At 41.8% G+C, this 20,444-nt stretch overlaps 1 protein-coding gene across 5 annotated transcripts in view; it reads right to left on the bottom strand.

Annotated features, from left to right (window-relative positions):
- AGBL1 (AGBL carboxypeptidase 1) overlaps positions 1–20,444 on the bottom strand; it is a 440,078-nt gene that overhangs the window by 153,018 nt on the left and 266,616 nt on the right. For 3 of the 5 annotated variants that reach the window (XM_067003867.1, XM_048071952.2, XM_067003869.1), the window contains one exon: positions 1,810–3,804. The exons of the other annotated variants lie outside the window; for them this stretch is intronic. In XM_067003867.1, the coding sequence (XP_066859968.1) occupies positions 3,498–3,804 (307 nt within the window). In that variant the 3' untranslated portion in view covers positions 1,810–3,497. Of the gene's footprint in view, positions 1–1,809; positions 3,805–20,444 lie in introns of those variants that run through there. 5 annotated transcript variants of the gene reach the window in all.

Genomic DNA, 20,444 nt, shown 5'->3' with positions numbered 1-20,444 from the left:
GAAATATTTGGCTTGTGTCTCAACCTGACAGCCTTGCCGACTCTTGAGGAATGACAACGGTGGGGAGCAGGGAGACGTCCCTCTCCTCCCTCCCTTTCTCCATCGGCTGTTTCCAAATTCTTCGGGATTAGCTCGCGATGGCAAGAAAAGGCAGTGGCCTCCCTGCTCAGCACTTAGCAGGCTGAAGTGAGGTGACATGCCTCAGCGCGGGGCACAACGGCTCCATTCACTGGGGAAATACCGAACCAGAATTACAAGTGTGCAAGAATAAACAAGGCTGGAGTTAATCTGAAGTTGTTTTACACTCTGTTTTATTAAAGTCAATGCACTTCCGTTCCTCTGTGCAGAGCCTAGTTCTGCTTAATTACCATGACTCAGGGAGAATTTTAATAACGGGGAGAGAGCGGTGCGCGGTGGAGGCCCTCTCCTGACCTCTAGAGGTCTGTCAAAAGAAGAAGAGTATCTGCTCACCATAGAAGCTCTATGAAGAATAAGGCAGCCCACAAAACTGCTTCTTCTGGAGGTTTCCAGGTGCCATTCCCTACTGGTTGGTCAGCCAAGTCTCCCTCTGTATTTCCTCTGCTCCCACCTTCTCAGTTGAAGGCCGGGTACCCTTGGGTTGGGGGGTTCACTTGCCCATTGTCACCCCGTGTTGACAGGTTGTTTGGTGCAAACGCAGAAGTTGTCAGGGAGAAGCCTTGGCTGGATATTTCATATCGCACAGCAGCATCTGCGCGGGAGTGGTGGCTCTGCCCAGGCTTTGCTCCACTGCTGCACTCAGATCCTGGATGCTGACAGCACACCAAGGGCCTTTGCCATCTCTCCTTCTTCCTCTTGTAGCTCCGAGCACATAGATCTGTGTAACAGCCCTATTCATTTGGCTCCAAACATGCATGGAGGTGACATCTCCCCTTTTATTATATTTGGACAACTCTGCCACCGTCTGCAGATTGAATGAATCACAACTATGGCAGGGTTTGCCCACTGAACAGAATTCTCCCTAGCATAAGAAATTCAGAAGGAAACAGCTAGAAGGCTGAGGCTGGCCTGTAGTATTTATAGCTAAAATATTGGTGCCTCATTAAGAAATATGCAGCTTTAAGAAGAATTGTTTTCTTTTCCAGTAAGATTGGAGGGTGTTGATGTATAACACAGAATGAAGAGCAGCTCTGGATGTATACGTGCACATCTACAGACATATACACACAGTGGTAGCTTTTGCCCGGTGTCCTAGGGTCACGCTGAATGCTGAAGATCTTACACCATGGACTGTGTATGCTGCAGACTGGATCCAGCACAGTGTGAGTGTTTTGTCATGCATACGAATCCTGGATTTTGAAGTCACCTATGCACATACAGCATTTTTTAATAATAAGCTTTTAAGCAGTGTTATACAAACTATTATAATGGGAGCACCTGTTTGATGCCCATTCCTGGGAGCCATCCTTTTATGAAAATTCAGTATCATGTGCAACAAGCTGCACACTAAAGCAAGCAGAACATGACGTCTGAACAGAGAACACACACCATACCTAATGAATTATCTCAGTCTAAGAAGCTTGGCTTCTGAGGACCCAAGCTGACTGTCTTTTGAGCGGTGTCATAAAGAGAGAGCTAGAGACAGAGAGAACTGTGATATGGCGGTGAAGACTTTCAAACACCTGGATACTGAAACCCCAGCAGGATAGGAAGAAGCAGTTTCTCCAAAGAGCAGGCTCCTGATGGAAGTGTATGTCCACATAGTCTGGGGAAAGGTGTTCACAAATGCATCAGAAAAAAAAAAAAAAGAAAAAAAATATATCAGTCTGCTCCAGTAATTCTCTCCACAAACACCATAAAGAGGAGAGGATGTCATAATACTTTTAATCACACATCGATAATAATAACAGTAATCACCAGTAATGGAGGCCTTACAGTCTGTAATGCTACAACACACTATACGTTCATCCTTCTCCTTGAGACTCATAAAAGATGCAGTGACAGAGTTGGGAGCCTCTTGCACAGCACACTCAAACCGTCTGTGTTCAAGACAATTCTCCATTTGCAGCAGCAGAGTCTAAGACACATGGTAAGTACAGGCAATACGAGGAGTGAGGTGCGCTTATACAGACTTCATGCTTTAGGGACCTCAGGCAGATGTTTGGGATCTTGGTCTGTGTTGAAGTTCAAGAAGCCACGTCTCCATTGCTTTGAACATCTGTATGAAAGCACAGTGAACTCTAATGCTGGTGGATTTAGGCTTGCAAAGACATTGCTATGTTACCTGTAACATAGACAGCACTGTAGACAGCACTTTATAGAATCAAGGGATGTTTTTGCAGACAATTTTAGGAGAAATCTTTTTTTTTTTTTTTTTTTTTTTTTTTGTGGATCAGAGGAGAAGCTGTTCTGACTTTGTTACGGGAATCACCAGCACAATGTGTCCTATGAATAACCCCCCAGTAATATCTTCTCTTATATTGCTATCTAGCACAATGGGGTCCTGTTCCATGAACTAGGTTTCCTTAATGGTATCATAATAAAACTAACAAAGAATAATTGGTCACTGGACTGCTTTTTGGGCTGAATTCACTTTGGATATTGCCACCATCACTAATCCATTAGCACAATAGTGGGGGACCCCAGCTAAATCAAGAGAACATCTTTTCCTCCTTGAAATGCTTCCAACCCCTCTCACTCCCAACAACATCCTTACATAGTTCCCCAAGATGAACTGCTGTATCTGTACTCTCTCAGCACATCCTGCTGGAAGGATGTCTCACAAAGAAAGCATAATTTCATTGCATCTGTGAAACAAATTCAGCACTTGGGCCCATCAGTTCAAGCATGAAGTGACTCAAATGAGATTATGCTGGGCTAGTTCATTCCAGTGCAGCAAAGAGGTGAATTTAGCCCAGGTTTCCAGAGACCTGCCCTGTATTGTCAGTGGTGCTTTCCTTACTGTGGCATGTTGGATTTCGCACACCATTGTTGAGATATGAACAGCTCAGAAGTATGCACAGCCTGACCCAACCCACTAAAAACACTGCCAAAATTCTGATCAGAGATCAGATACGTGCTCTAAAGTTCTGGAGAGATGAATGGTAACGGAGAGCTCTGGCCAAAGGCCTCAGAAACTGTCACTGTTCCAGGATTTGTGGGCAAAGGCTGCTGCCCATAATAAGAACCTAAACCAGGAAAAGGGACGCAGTGTCTTGTTCTCTGGACACTCAGAATACCATTTCTCAGGTCAATCTACATGAATCCGTATACTAGAGACAGCCATGGAAGTAGGGATTCTGTTTAGGAATGGATGATGTTCTCGCGTCGTACTCTGCCTTGTGTACAAAGTGCAAGGAGCTGTTCTCGGTATATATATGTATACAAATTCCACAAACACACAGTCAGTTTTCCATGCAGAACTGGAGCAACGCATCTAGGAAGGGTGCTGAAGCTGGCAAGCAGGCGAATACAAGCAGTAGCCCATTTGCTTACTGCTCTACGACTCAAAGCCTTGCTTACGCAGGGCTGCCCTCAAACCCACTGTACACCCCGAGCGGTGTTGAACGCAGAGGGAGAGCCGTACTGTTGGATGCTGGCTGGCTGGCAATGTAAAGCCCCCTGAGAGCCTTGGAGCTGCAAGTCTGTCCTGTGGTCTCTCCCTCATCTTCTGCCTCTCCTTCCTCCCATGAGAGGCACTCCTGGATCTCTTGGTCTAGCTCCGAGAAGTCCCCTTCACCATCAGAACAACTGTCAGTATTATAATCGATTTCTTCCACGCAAGGAGGTTCATCATCAGTCTCCAGGCTGCTGTTGCTGCAGCTTCTGCAGAAAAATCACAAGAGAGATTGGATGTCATCAAAGGAGGGTGTGTTACCTAGCTGTAAGAGCAAGGAACAAGAAAATCCATTTCCTGGGTTCAATCCTGGCTCTGCTAATGGAGCATAAGATGGCACTAAGCAAGATCCTGTGTGTCTTTGTGTCTGTTTCACCAGCTGTAAAATGAAGAAGAGTGATACTTACCTAACCCATAGGAGAAATGCATTATTATTGTTATTACTGCTATTGCTAATGTAGAGTGTTTTATACACAGACAGCATCATCCTTGCCTCAAGGCACTTACAAGGTTAAAGCAGCTGAAATGCAGTAGAGGAGGCGGTATTCAGTTTCCACAAGGTTGCTGGTTTAATCATCATCCACCTCGCTGTAGTTCCGTATGTGGTGTAAGATCTAAGTAATCCAGGTGCTTGAAGTGCTTTGGCATCTTTGCCTCCTGTTCTGTGCAAGCTCAGAGCACTGCTAACAAGAGGCAGCACAAGCAGAAAACAGAGGCTCTAGGGACTTGGAGCACACTGACTCCGAGGTGGGCAGAAATACCAGGAGTGTTTTGGAAGGAGCATGAAAAGGCTGTGACAGCATGACTTACTGAAGAAAGGCCAAATTCAGAAGCAAGTCAGAATGGCTGAAGAGAGACTCTTGAACAGATGCCACAGCTCCTTTGTCTGTCCCTCAGAAGGGTAGGTTATACCATCTTAGCCTCCTGCCATTTACTTACAGGAATGGTTGTAGGCTTTCTTTACATGTTCACTTTCAATACATTTTCTATTAAGTTAGTCTAATGCAATATTTATGACAGAACTGTAACCACAAGACCTGATGGCTCTGGGGGATAGGGTCTTTCTCCTATCTAGCTGTCTAGTTCCAATTTGGCCCTTAGTCCGGGAGGGCAGCTGGGTAATTTTTTGAGACTAGAAAGCAGCCTGTGGTTTCAGGGCTGCCTAGGTCAGAGTCTGGATGAATCAGGGGGACAGATACTGTGTTTTTCACCTCCGGGTCATTGTTTTCAATCAGACTCAAAGCAGGAGAATGTATTGCTTTGGGGGACTGGGAAAGGAATAATAATCTTCCGCCACTGGGCCAGAGTTTCTAATTTGTCCCAAGTTGGGAAGAATGAATGGCTTGGCAGATGGAGTATACACAGATTTAATGTGTGGTCTGCTCATTTACATGTCAGTAACCGGAATAATCTTCCAGCTCTCAGCTGTTTCACAGCACTGCCAGCATCTGAGGTTTCAGAACATACCAAAGGTGTAAAGTATTGCTCTTGGATGTATTGATCTCTTTCCTCTCTTCTCTGCAATCCGAAAAAAAAAAAAAAAAAAAAAAAAAAAAGCATAACTTTTTCCTAGCTTCGAGTCTCCAGATCTTCAGATCTTAACTGTATACAGACTACTCTGCAATCAGAAACAAGCAGTTTCAACCCACTTTGCTGGCTGATCTCTGGCTTAGTTTACTTCAAAGGCAGGGTATGAAGGATTCTCTGAAAGCTTAATAGAGCTGTACAGCTTAAAAATAAATAAATGAATAATTATGCATTTTATAGTTTCTGGCTCCACTTTAGTCTGCCCAGAAATCTAGGTCAGGAAGAACTCATACTGAAATTGAGTATGTGACATGAAACAAAACAAAACAAACCAGGACAATTCTCTCAGCACAAAAAGCAACGAGCAGTGGTCTCAGTATACCGAGTCTGACCAGTGGATTTGATTTCTTCTTTTTTTTTTGCAGATGCAAGTATGGCATGAATTACCATGATACCAAGTACCCGTGATAATGTTCAAAGCTGTGTAAACTCAGGAGAACTAGATTTTTCATTTATAAGCTTTTGATGTCTTGCAATCAAAAAGAACCTGAGTGTATCCACTTTCGACATTGCACTTGTATGTTTGGGAGGAGCTGCTGATGCCATTGAGACAAAGCATAGCTGCCGCTCAACGCACTGTTATTTTACAGATAGAACAACAGTTCAGTTTGCAATCTGAGAACTTAATGTCAAACATTTGCATTAACAGGATAACAGTTAAAAAAAAATCCCTATTATTACTTAAACCTGGGAAACACATTAACAGAGAACCTTCTGAGTTTAGTTGATGACTTCAACGATTTTAGGACTGGATTTCTGACTAAAAGAGGAAAATGAATTCTAGCACAGAAGCTCTTTACTATGGAAGGAAAATCTGCAAGTCAACAATCAGAATATGGAAAAGAAAACCACACCAAACTAGCATTTCCTTACATTGAAGACTTACAGGACAGTCTTTAGGAAGCAAGTATATATGAATAAAACCTTTGTAATGCCCTGCAGAAACTCTGCTTTCCAAGATAGCTCCTGCTGTGTTGCCTACCGACACAGTATACAAAGCACTAAGACCATGACGATTCAATAGTTGCACATATATACTGCAGAGAGAGGTTCACCACATGTGAGGCTGTACCTAGACCATCTTTAGAGGTCAAGAAAGATGCCTTTCTTCCCAGTTTGCTCTGTGCCTTGATTATTTGCTGTGACAGTGAATGAGCAAGCCAATTAGCACTGACCTAAGTGGTGGCTTCTCCAATTTGGATTGATACTTGCTACTAACTGGATCAATGCCATCACCACACATCACATAATGAGCTACCAAACAGCAAATAGATGGCATCAACTTCGTCTCACTGCCAACGAGAGGCTGTAATCACCCTGGTGACTTAAAAATTGAGAGGCTCTGTATCACATTACCAATCTCTACAAACCAGCTACATTTCTCTTCCATGTGGAACTTTCCATCCCAATAATTCACTTTCTGCAGTGGGAAGATATAAAACACAAACCAAAGCAATACAAATGGGTTATTTCAAACCAGCAGGTTAGAGTTGCTTGTGAAAGAGGAGAGGAGGCAGCAGGCAGCATTGCTGGGGAGCCAGAGTCCCACTAATGAAGCTGCCAAAGTCATTGCACGCTGCTCCACCATGTCACAAAGACCAGCTCCTCTAGGAGATAATGCAAATGGTGAAAAATGGTAATGAGCAGAAATGCCATCATCTAGACAACTGCATACAATTGCAGAGGGCATGGTTTTCTTTCATTTCCAAAAAAAAGAGGTTTTTGTTAGGGGCAGGTTCTTGGTATTTTTGTTTGGTTTTAATCTGATTTTTAAAAGCTGCAAAAGAATTCTCCCCACAAAAAAAAAAAAAAAAAAGAAATAAAAAAGTAAACAAAATAAAACACCCAGGGGACATGAAACAGATTTACTGAAGAATAATGGTGTTGTCTTACAGAAGGTAAACAATGAGGAAGACCAATGACGTTACATTAGAGAACTCCAAGACAAATACAGTCTATGAATACCACTGAACGTGAACACAGTGCAGAAGAGGGGGAGTGAAAGCTGTTAATATATCTACAGCCAACAATCCCCCAGCTATCACAATAAAACATGTATGCGTGTTGGTTGATCTACTAATTCAAAACCTACAGCCTCGTAGCCCTCATCTATTGCAGCTGATGGGAGCCACAACAGCAATTTGCAACTTTATGATGTGATAAATAGAATTTCTTTGTTTTGATTTTTAATTTGCATAGTTATTGAGATATGTCTTGATCTTAATTAGTTCTGCTTTTGTATGTGGGTGTGTTTGTTTGTTTGCTTGGCTTTTGAAAGAAAGTAGTCTTTGGTACACTGTAAAATAATTCTGTTTTTTGTTGTTGTTTGTTTTGCTTGCGTTTTTTTTTTTTTCTTTCTGACTTAACATGAAGAAAAGGACAAGTAAGTTCTGTGCTTCTCTATATGTCAGTATAACTGGAGCATTTTGGTACGGCTGGGAAACAATTCTTTCAGGTGTTTCCCACAAACCCCCCACTCTAAGTCAGCCGACCTCACAGCTGGACAGAAACCTTGTAAGTCAGCTGTCCTGCTGAACTGCACATCAGAAAACACAGTCTGTAGTTCTGGCTGATAGGATATAGCTACATGATGTACGTGCATACACTCCCAGAGCACTGGAAAAAACTAGATATTTCCTAAGTAATTTATTGGAATTTTTCACTTACATTTTGCTTGTGTGGCAGGTCACTTGCTCTGTGTATATTCTACTAAATCGCTCAAAATAGAACGTTTTATCTTTTCTTCTGGAAAGAATGGGCACTGACAACTGTCCCTCTTAGGGAATCTGTGACTATTGTTCAGGTTTGCTGCTTGACCTTCACTTGACTGGCCTAGAAGTTGCAGTATTGTAGGGAAGAAAACTGAACTTTTTTTTTTTTTTAATACATATTGCTCAGCTCACTCTTGTGGAATTTGCTACAGTTTTGCCAGAGCAAACCTAGGAAGCAAGTGGTTAAATGCTTCAGACAAAAAGGAAGAAAATTCCAAGGCTGGGGACCACCACTGGTCATGGATATACCGATGACTCCCTGTGAAGATGTATCAACAAACATATCTTTAATCTTCTCTCTGCAGTGAAAAATAACATCCTGGTAGCTGCATAATTACCCTGTCCATAGCCCTACTCTCTCCTTCCCCTAAACCTTCTCTCCATCGTGATATGTCCCAATCCACTGGAAGTTGTCCAATACAGGGATATAGCTGTGTATATGGAGCCAAGGACGTCCATAATACAGTTCATAGACAGAAATAAGTCAGGAAATGGCTTAGTTGAAAATGTCCAAGATACCAGACATTTTACTGTGAGAAAACATAAAATAAAAATGATTTTCTGACAGAAACAGGCCATATTCTCAGCAATTACAGCATTCACCTGAAATAAGGGTGCTCTTTTTTTCACTCAAACAGGGACTGGAGACACCACCAAGTTCCCTGACCAGTTATATCTCCTGTGTGGAAGGGAAATCTCTCCTTTTCCAACAAAGCTGTACCAACTGTATGGACCATTGCCTACATGCTGGTAAGTAAAGTGCCCTGCAGCTCTTACGCCCTCTGCAGTGGATTGGGATTGTTTTGCCCTTCTTTTTTTTTTTTTTTGTCATTAAAATTCCACCTATGTCACCAAATCTAAAAGGGTGTGTGATCTCATACAGTTTTGCTTTTGAGGAATTCATATGTTTTATTAAAAGTATTTTACAGGAACACTGCTTCTGAAGTCTTGTAAAGAACCTAAAATGAATCTAAAGCAGCCACATTTGCAGTTAGCCCAGAGTACAATTCTGCCTTTAATAGCTTCATAAAGGATAATTTTAGGAGATAAATGAAACAACTATGATGCTTTTAGGTAATTACACCTAGTGCAAGAAATACACTACAGCAACAAGATGCCAACAAAGAAGGCCTTTAGTCTGCCCTTTGTGTCTTGATTCACTTGCTACAAGGTGTGGTGCATACCTTGCTATGACTTTCCAATTTCATCTCTGCAATTCATGAGCTCCCCAGACAGCAGCTTGGCTTCTCTTTCTGCCTGAGAAAAGCCAGACAAGCTCTGTTTAGTCCCTGACCTCACTAAGGGAGGGAATCAGCTATGTGCTGAAGCAAGATGGCTCCAGCTTAAAGAACTATTGCATTTGCCTCCTTTGCTGCTACACGGTAAACACTAATGATATGAACTTTGTAGGCTCCCATAAGATCTCTTTTTCCAAAGACTCTTTGCCAAGGACTTTTACATCTTACATCTCCTAAGAAAATTCAAGCTAAGCCTTAGGCAATGCCAGGTGCCCTGGCTTTCAGCCCGTCATGGGCCATCCTTCCACGAACAATATGAACGTAATTAAACATTGCCTTGAATTCTGTTTGCTATGGCTGAGAGATGTTTGGTCTCTTTGAGTGTAGTTTTTTCTTTTTCTTTCTTTCTTTTTATTCCTGCTGCAAATAGCCAAGAGAAAGGTGTAATTCATTGGTGAGATTCGTACTAATTAGTTTTTCAGGAGTTCCCAGGGTAATTGCAGGCTGTAATATTTATAATTGATTTGGCCAGATTAAAAATGGATGTCTGGTGCACCAGTTAGATAAGTAAGGAGCAAGTGGGGCTTTATCGTTTAAGAGAGGGGAGGATGACTTGTAAATAAAAGGAACATGAAACAGGCTGACTCCTGGCCAACACTGTCCCCTAATGTTCATTCAGGCTTGCAACAATTTAGCCCTGGACAGCATTTTACTTGTATTCAGCAGAAACTGTCAGTCTTCTAAGAAATGACTCTTTCTGTTCTCCTTATTGGTGAGAAGGTGGTTGATAACTGCAGCAATAACAGAGGAAAAGTTGAGTATGCACCTCTCATTACACACGGTTGGGAGACTGAAAAGCCTTTTCTGAATAGGAGGAATTGCATTTAATTGAATTACAGGGTATCATTGGTACAGCTGTGATCGTTCCATCAAAGATGAGTTTGGGTGGAGGACATTGGGAGGTTTGAAGGTTACGTGGCCTTCCTGGATTCCTGACATCTCTGTCAAATCCAGGCTTTCTTCTAATACTAACCAATAAAATTCATGAGCTGATCTTTAGATTTGCAGGATGGAAAAGCTGGTGAGAAGCCAAAGGCTGTGGATTTGGTCTTATGAACAGTCATTAATTTCTTCTTAATGGAGAACCAATCCATATATCAGTGCAGCACTAACAATGCATCTTTTGCATTCTTATAGTTGTGGACTTGTAAGCATTAATAAAAGCAACTGCCTTGAACAGATACAAATCAGCCATGAAATGGAGCTATGACAGTTGATGCAGACCCCAAAAATATTAGTATTCTTCCTCTCTCCCTTCTCTAGTTCACACATCATGCATGCAAACTGCTAAATTTTGGTCACACCAGACAAGTTCAGCCACTCCACACAACTGGGGAACAGTTCATTCACCTAAAAATGCCATTCAGCACTGGTTTCTGTGTCAATTCCCTGGCAACATGAGAAAAAAATCAGAGTCCTGAGTGCCTACAGCTGCACAGCACTGTGTTCTTGAGAACTGGGCCAAATTCTCAAACAACAGAGCTCAAGCCCTGGAACTCAAGTTTAAGCAAGTTGAAGACCTTTATAAGACACTGGATATAATCCAGTGTCTGTTGGGAGACTGAGCCTGGGTTAAGCTGTCTTGTGAAAGCACAGGTCTGGTCTTGCTCTTCAGATCCAGATTGCACTAAAACTTGGTGTTTTTTTAAGAGAAGAATGTCACACAGCATCAGTTCTGGGCCAGCATGCAGGCAGCACAACCACTTTTGCTGTTGGAATCAATTAGAAGTTCTTGTATGACAAATACCCGTGAGACACCTCATTAATATGTTCTGCAGCCATTGGACAGATTTTGTAGTCTTATGCTGAACAGAAATTTATGGCCAGCTCCAATGAAGCAACTAGTAGTAAAGCATTTTAAATCTGATCCACTGTAATCTTGTTCCATTCATTAAAAATGGGAGGTAAATGCAGGAAATAAAAGATGGATGGCATAAAATAGGTGGGATAATATCCACCAGGCAGCACTGCCAGTGGCTTGGATTTCACTCTGAGATTAAGAGTCAAAAGAAATGCTTCCAAAACTGATAACATTTTGACTTTGCACAGCTTAAGCTTCCTGTGGAAATGTGAGCAGTCAAACACTCCTGTATGGGACTACTGGAACTCATTAGGACACTGAATAATGTAAGAGTTTCTGAAAATATGATTTGTAAGTGTTCGTTAGTTTTTCTCACAGAGTCCCTACCCCAAGCAATTTCTTTTCAAAATGATAATCAAGTTATCAATGATACTTAGCAGTCCAGCCACTGTAATACAGAAAGATTATTGGAATCCTTGTAATTGCTTTTGGGTGCTTCCAGTAATTGAGATGTTGGCACTGTAAGGAGGAAAGAAATGTGGAAAGATTTTGGCTTAAATGCTGGAAGTTTGCACTGCTGAAGATAAATAATGTAGAGGCATGCAGGTAATCCTGGGTTCTTGTTTCCCTTGGTGCTGATTCATATCATTCCACTGACTTCATCCAAGTTTGTAATTGGCTCTATATATTTAATTTCAAAAGTCCAAGTTCCATATGTATATATCCCTTAGTTGTCTCTGAGCGACTTAAAGGATTTAGGGTTTTTGAAAGCAAAATGTTTTAAGATAGCCAAGACACTTCTAGACTGTGTTTTAGCCACATATATATTTTATGTACAGGGTATTTTTTCATACAGATAACCATGTATGCAAATATATGCTTGCATACCAGGTAACAGATGCACATCTAACTACCTGACTGAAATAAAAACTGCTGTAAATGACTGAATTCCCACCATTATGCCCCTTGGAGGAGAAAACAACCTCATGTTTACTATCTTTTCTTTGTGAAAAATTATTTTTAGCTGATAACCACTTTGATGCTTCAGAGAATCTCTCTATATACGATAGATGCATATGTGCGTGTGCGAGTAAATATGTAGATTACCATCCCTTATCCATCTTTCCTAACAGATAGACAGATAAAAAATATACACACATACATGTAGATACACATACACTCAGACCCCAGCATATCTCTACACCCACACAATCACATCGCTTGCTCTGTATTCAGAGCACAGTTTTCATTACAAGCCATAGGAGGTCTCAGGAGATACTCCTACAGGTATCGGAGAGATAACAATAGATGATCACTGAACCTTGATGCTATTGCATTCAAGTGGAAGCAACCACAGAGAAAGAGCTGGCTTCTGACCAAAGCAAACCATTTCTTTGACTCTAGCCTTCAGGTGAGTGTTGACAAAACAGCAGGTCATCAGAAGGGAGACTTAGGACGTCTGGGTAGGACTTGAGAAAGATGGGAAGGTCAACTGACAGGCAGAAATGGTTGCCTATAACAGAAAGCATTATCACCAGCTATTTGAGAACTTAAACGAGAAGCAAAAAGCAAAACTGCATGGCAAAAGTGAAGGTAAGATCTTGGATTCCCTGTAGGGAAATACAGACATATTTCTGTTCCACATGAGCCTGACTCATTCTTGTACTTTTTAAAGTAAAGAATGACTATTCTAGAAACCCTTCTGCATAGCTCTTTTATCTTTCATAATCATGTGTCTTCAAAGGGGTAAACAATGACCAGGACTAAAAGCACTGAGCTCTAGTAAAAAGGATGATTCAGACACCGGGGTGTCCAGACAGTGGAGAGGGTACGGCATCGTGTAGGGGATTGATAGCTGGTTCACCACTGGATTCTGCCTTTCCTTAAAGGTAAATCTCAGCTTCAGGTTCACAGAAAACAGTTTCTGGAGCATTCTGAAAATTCTGAATTTCAGGGCCAACAAGATGACTAAACACTTAAGCCTAAGAGTTTCCAGCTTGACGGACATCTGTCAGCATGGCCACCTCTCAAAGTAAATTCATCTCTACAAGACCCTGTGTTATCCCAGGTTTCTTGAAATGAATCCAACACAAATCTGTAAAATCATAGTCCCCTCAAAAGTTATGTATCTCATTCTAGGTATGTTCGTTATAATTGATCTGAGAGATTTCTGTAGTGTACAAAGTTGTGAGGCGGATACGTAACTTTTGATCTCTCACCCTTCCTGAAGAGAACAAGGGTGCTTAGTCAATACCATGATTACGAAAGAGAGAAAGGGAGGGGGAAGGAAGGAGGAAGGGGGAGAGAGAGAGAGAGAGAGAGAATATACACCCATAATAATAAAAAGCAGAAGAGGCAAGGTCAAAAACATCTATCTTGCTTTTAAAGCAAATTGAAGTGGAGCTTATGGCAGAAACATCTGATGAAGTATGTGTGATCACAGATAACCAATAATAGATCCAGTTAAAACTTCAGCCTCTGCCCTCACCCTAAATCTTTCCTCAGACATAATGAGATTCAGATAAAACAAAGCTGAACACTCATGTTCAATATATTTCAAAACATTCTGATCAATTATGTTTTTACCACCATATGGAACCAGATCCAAAACCTTGCTTAACCTCACTCATTATGCAGTTGATTTGCATATGCTTTGGACTCCATTAAGGATAACGAAAATGTCAGATACAGCATGTAAGTGGCAACTCTTGCTAATTCCTTGATCTTGCCAGAGCCCTGCCAGATGTTTCATGAAGAATAGCAAATATTTCATTATCCTCCTAAAATTTGCTTGTCAGGAATTGCAATGCAGAATTTTAGTGATTTAGCGCACAAGAAAAACAATAAGCATCGAGAGCTAACACAAACATGAAACACCACCGTCGTCGTACTGCAGAACTCAAACAGGGTTTAAAGGGATTCGTGGTGCAGGAAGGAGCAACCAGCCAGGAACATACAACTCCCAGTAAACACAGAGAAGAGGGAAAAAGCAACCATTTGCTGTGATCTAAGGAAATGGCATAAAATTGCTAAGAGAACATAATAAAGTACATATGAGTTGCCATTGCTGTTTGTTGTACAATAGATCTCCTAATACTTTCCTCTGTTCCTGTTGCAGCTTTTTAATAATGTTTCACCTGTATAACACTGAGATGCTGTTTTCAAATGAATCCATTTGTTGCTTGTAACATTTATCAATTCCCAGCAGGGAACATTTTTTAAAATCTCCGTTAACATGAGTATTTCCTGCATATTTTATAAAAAATCAATTTTCAAATGCTTGCCAAAATGTTCTATGTGTTTTACCTGAAAGTTGCAATTACATTTTCTTACTTTTTCTGTGTGAATATGCGTGTGTATATTTATCTATGCATATATAAATTCCCACTACAATTCTTAAAAGACTGCTAACATCACAGAAACAAGCATATTCTGAGTGAAAGCTGAAGCAACATAAACTGACAAAAGTACTCATTTAATCAAAATGGGACATATATTTGGATAGATGGAGCAAATTAGAGCACAGCTTGCAGAGCAGCGAAACAGTCACTTCATAGAGAACCACCCTAAGCATTTAACGTCACCCTCTGATTTACAACCAAAAATGATAAAAGGTCAATTCTTGTGTGCAGAGTAAGTGACAGAAAAGATGTGTCAGACTGTGCATCAAGGGAAAATTGAATCATGAGGCTAAAACACTTGTGTTTGAAAGATAAAGATTCTACACTTGGTAGCCTCACAGTCACTTCAGGCAAACTGCTTTTCGGTCTTTGCCCCAGTTCCCTAATAACGTGAAGATAGCAGGCTCCATCACTCTACCTGGACAGCAAGTTTATTGCATGGAGGTAGAGCCAGGTTGTATCTGAAGTCCTCTTCCACGTGGCTAGTCTGAATGAGGGTCCAAGCTATTTAATTGCCTTTTCTATGTAAGTGCCTGTCTCCCTATTGAAAGCAGTAAGAAAATAGGTGATTAATAACCTTGGTGTGTCAGATCCAAAACCTCCCCTCAGCAAACCAAGATTTCAGCAAAGAAAATAGCAAGTTTCCAGATCCATTAGGGAAAGAATTGAGTGTTCATGATTCTGCCAGACAGGAATGTAGAGTTTAGCTAGAGGAATGATGAGGATGTAGGACTCCTGCTGACATGAGGAGGAGAGAGAGGTGCTCAGTAATACCAAGGATTAGCTGCCAGGTCATATTTCAAAGAGAAATGTTGTAATTCTTGCAGTGCTGGAAACAACTAAAGGCATAAAAGTGAAGGGGAGATTATTCAGATGAGAAAGAAACTGTTGCGAGCTGCCAGATTTTCTGTACCCAGCCTGGCCTCTGATTTTAAACTGTCCAACTCGCCTGTCTAGCACAAAAACCAGCCAACCAGCTCGAGGAAAGAAAGACTGAGGAGCTGTGTATGCTGCTTTCATTGGACCTGAAAACCTCATTAGTACAGAAATCTTGTATTTCCTGGCATTTGTCTTTGTATTTATGTTTTCCTAGCTCCAATTTCTGTATCTTTGCTTCAGGAAGCTGCTCATTGCACCAAAATAAAGTGACATCTGCTCTTCTCATGGTGTGTTCTGTCTTCCAGGAACTGGAACACCAGGAAAAGACCAGACCGTGAGTTATTCTGGCTCAGGAATTGTTCCCTAAGGCTCTGAAAAAGCCCACAAAAATTATATTTTCCAGTACAAACAGCAGAAATCCAAGTGCTAGAATATACATGCATACTTTACAGAGGGGGTGCATTTGGGAAGGTTGTATTACTGAATGCATACAGGATTCCTAACTGCTATGCACTGTCATAGAATATTTTTCTTTTTTCCTTCTTCTCTATCAAATCACAATGACATCATTTTCCCTACAGAACTTTTTTTTCTCCAGCAGCTTTATGTGGGTGCCCCCTGCAATAACATTTCTAGCGTCGGTAACTCACCACACGTTAAAAAAAAATGTACGGTGCTGAAGAACCCAGGCTCTCCAAATGGCAGAGATAATAGGTCGGTAGAGCAGGTGCAGCAAAGTCAGCCTGCCGCTGACTTTACCGTGAGATTGCCAAGCTTATGCTGGACTTTCTCCTTTTCTGCACAACCAACCTGCAGATAAACTGTGTCAGATTTAATGGTGCATGATACAGGCAATTCAGTATCAAGGAGAAAAAAGCAGCTCTGTGGCAAGATGGGTTATCAGCTTAGCTCAAAAAGCAGCCTATCAAGAAACACTGCCAAGGCGATTTCAGAAATCTATAATTTAGATGTTACCTTAAGCCTAAAACTTTGTTGGAAAACTTCATACTTCTCACAAGCAGGCTAGCAAAGCCCAGGAGGATCAAACCAGATATCAGTCCAGATGACAAAGTAATACACTTAGTGTATATGAAGTGCTGTACACATGAAAGGTAGAGGAAGGATGGCAACATTATACAGCTTTATCCTGCAAGGAATCAAAGCTGTTATTACACAGCAGTTTTCTCAGGGCTATTACACTCCATTGCTTACCCACCAATCAGCTTACCTGCCTGGGCTTCCCAACAATATGAATTGCTTTTAAATAACAATGCATTTACTTTACATACAGGCTTTGCAGCCTGAAACACCCGATGTTGCTTTCTGAACAACAAGGGAAGCATTCTGATGATTTACACTGTTAATGTGCATGGAGCTGCACCGGCAGGTCTGACCGAGCAGCTGAGCTCCTGAACAGCATCATTCACCACTAATTTTGCAGCCATTTCTGAGGCAGGGAATAACAGTGCTTTAAATCTTGTCAGTTTTAGAACAGGAAGTGAAGAATTCCCAGATTCAGTGAACAGCCAGCGGAACAATTTGAAGGAATCCAAGATATAAGAAATATGTCCTGTGTGGAAATTTGGCAAAGACACAAGGCCTATCTCCCTAATTTTTAACACTCAGAGTATTTCTTGCTTTGCTAGTGACAGGAGTGCCGTACAGTGACAATTATTTTGTCATAATTGCAATGGCAGGGAGAGCCGATGGCACTTTTCGCATCAGCCTTACATACCCAGTGCGTGGACAGGCTTTACAAGAAGGCATGGTGCAAACTGCAGGCACTGCTGGAGGAGCGGAACTGCTCGGGCAGTTCTGGGAAAGCACGATGCTTGGGAAGTGGCAGAGCAAGGTCAGAGAGGTTGTATGGCTTGATCCAGGGTATCCTCAGGCAGCCTTTTTCAGCCGTGATCCTAGCAACAGGTCGCAGTGAAAGATGGCACAGATCCTGCTTGCTGTTTTTCTGAGACACGCAGGTATTTACTGTAACTGTCTCCTACAAGTTTAGGAGAACAAGGCCTGCAATTAAATACACTCACACAATTAGAGTCATATTAACCTAGGCTGCTGAGGGTGAATTCATTAAGCAGAAGCTAAATTATACATTCAAAGATCTGTGATGACAGACGAGCAAAGCCAGGTACAACAAACCAAAATCTGCTGCTCCCAGTCATCTGCTCTGAACGCTGAACAGTCCTTAGCTTCACACAGTTGCCTCCTTTCACATTCTCATGCTGTGTTAGATATTTCCAATGCAAGGGAAGTCCATGGGGAGACAATCGAGGAAGAAGAACATTTCCTGAGCTGTCTATTCCCTTGCTGCTTTGTAGGCGTGTCTCCCTCAGAAGCCTGGCATACCCCCCCCTCCCACACTACTCCCCATAGTCAGGAAATGCCTAACATTTCCCTTCTTACAAAGGGTCTCCTTTGAGATGGATTAACCTAACACTTCTTAAACTCAGACCTATCAATTTCCTCTGTTGGAGACTTTGGATTTAGATATCTTTGCTGTACTGGAAAATATCCACTGATAACAAGCAATTATTATTACAAGATATATCCTTGGAAATAGAAACTGACTGATAAAAAAGATTGAAATGAAGGGGAGAAGGGAAAACCAAAAATACTCTTCTCACTTAACCTGACGGGGTTTTAATCACTTTCCCAGCATGTGGTACCCAAGAGTCCTTGGATAACTTCCCAAACAAGACTCGATTGGCACCTACCATGTAAAGCACTTGATTCTCTCACAATAATATTAAACATCATCACTGAAAATGGATGGTAGACTTGAATGCTAATTTCAAATTTAATTTGGTGTATGAAGCCATTAAAAATATATATCATCTCCTTGCCACAAACTAGTATTTGGACCCTGAAGGCAACATCCATAACAAGCTAAAAGACAGTTTGTGAAGTTCTTTCTGTGAGGCTTTACAAGTGCACATTAGATCAAATGATTTAGAAAACATATATTTAATATAATGTCTGTCATAGTGAGAAATCAAACTGCTTATGGTTAGGACTGTTTTGAAGCACTAATTGTGGTGGTGAGGAGGTGCCAAAGGAAAAGAGCTGAGGTTAATGTGCTTGTCTGTCCAACTCTGTGGACCTGCATACTGGAGGTGTTCAGGTCACACAGAAAATGAACTGAGCAAACCAGCTCTGGCATACGCCAGATTGACTTTGAGGTGCATCATAAACTCTGCGAGGGTTCAGAGCACAGGCTGAGAGTGCTGAGCAAGCAGCACAGCAGTAGCCTGGAGGATACCTATCAGAGCCCTGCAAAGGAACTTGTCTGCTTCAATAGCAGCGTGATTAAACATGCTAAGTAGAGCCTGATAGCCCCAAAATGAGCATCCCTGATAGGGCAGAGCAATTAACAGAAGGATAGGTCCTGCCAAAGCTCGGGATAGGGTGGTGGCTACAAAGGTGAACAGGACAGTAGCTGGTACAGAAAGCCATCCAGTGGGAACACTGAAAACTTGACCACAGGAAGAAAATGGGCCCTCTGTAAGGCTCAAGGGAGGCCTGAGGTGTGACAGGACAAACACAGCAAGGGTGGAAAGATGTAAATTACAAAAGTACATTCACTCCTCAGATGCCCTGGACACAGGCAGTCCTCAGAACTGCTGGCCAGAGGAACCTTGACAGGACCTGCCTCCCTGCAGAGGCTCTCAATTTGGGCACCATCTGCCAGGCGCAGGACTGAACCTGACAGCCTCAGCAGGAGTAGGTGTCCATGTAGATGAGAACTCTTGCTTAAAGCTTATTATAGGAGAACACGATGTTCTGTGGTGTTGCCAGGACACTCAGTAGTGGGAGTTTCGATTGCTCTCTGTGGTCAGTAAGGTAACTGGAGAGAGCTGGGAATGGAGCTCCCTATGGAAGGTGTGGGGTTATAGTAGCAGCAGGGACAGACAGGGACATAAGATCAGAACTGTGCCAGTACCTAGAGGTGGAAATGATTTTGAAATGTGTCATCTGTTTGTAAACCCAGATATAAAATTGGAATTTCGTACCCAGATTGAGGCCCACTTCCAGTTCTGAAATCCAAACACTGTATTTTCCCATTTATTTGTTCAGTGTCTCTTCAGCACTTAATTGTCTACCTGCTGGCCTGGCCTTTTCTGCCATGCTCTTGCCAGGCCATCAATGTTGAAACAATCAGGGTGAAACGAGCTTTGAATCAGGTGATAAATTGTTGTTTTTGCTGCAACTGCTAACATCTCTTCAATGTTTAAACAGCATGATTCGTACACATATCTAGTAGCTACTTGGTTAGGTTTATTTTGGATGAGGTACTATGCAGTTTCTTAGATGTGTGTGTCAAATATTCATAGATGGCAGGCTACTGAAATATCTTTCTGGAGTATTTATTTATAGAATTTATTTATCTGCGGAATCAATCTTTATGTGCCTAGCTGTAGCATTATTTGTTGCCTTATCCATTTTTCCCAGACAGTGTCTGTCTAACAATATCCCTCTTCCTGCAACATCTATTCACAGTACATCTGTCTGAGGTATCTTCCCATGTGCACTCATAGTATCCATCTCTTTAATTATAACTATATATCCACTCCATCTAACACTTGTCACCTATCTGAAGCACTTACTGTATCTCTCCACACCATCTCTTTATCTAGTCAGTGGTATCTGTCTCCTCGATGTGACTCTATCCCTTTCTCGCAGTAATACACAACACCGGAGTCTAACTGCAGATTTTGGACCACAACCACAGTTTCCTTTTTTTTTTTTTCCAGATCCGGTTCCACAAATCACCGATTCATTTATTTGTTTTGCTGGAAAGGTGGATGAGAGAAAAGAACTTTGTGAGGGTGCAAGTACCTTTGGGTCCTTCCCAGGCTTGTTTACCTCCTTGCTTTGTGTGAGCTGCCCATTGCTGCAAGGGCAGGGAGCTGAACTGAGCTGCTGTTACCTGAGAAACTCATCTTCAAACAGAGATGCTGCAGTGACTGCTGCCTCCCCCTTTCCCTTTTCCTATACTCCTTCTCAGTCTTTCCTTTCTTCCCTCCCCCAGCACTTTACATCCATTCCTCTATGTTTGTTCCTTCCCTTCTTTCACCCACTCGGCATTCACAGGATGACAAG

The sequence above is a fragment of the Anser cygnoides genome, chromosome 11 (genome assembly GCF_040182565.1).
Source record: "Anser cygnoides isolate HZ-2024a breed goose chromosome 11, Taihu_goose_T2T_genome, whole genome shotgun sequence".
Lineage (NCBI taxonomy): Eukaryota > Metazoa > Chordata > Aves > Anseriformes > Anatidae > Anser > Anser cygnoides.
The sequence above is the reverse complement of the archived record's forward strand: the minus strand, read 5'-3'. Positions and strand labels throughout refer to the sequence as shown.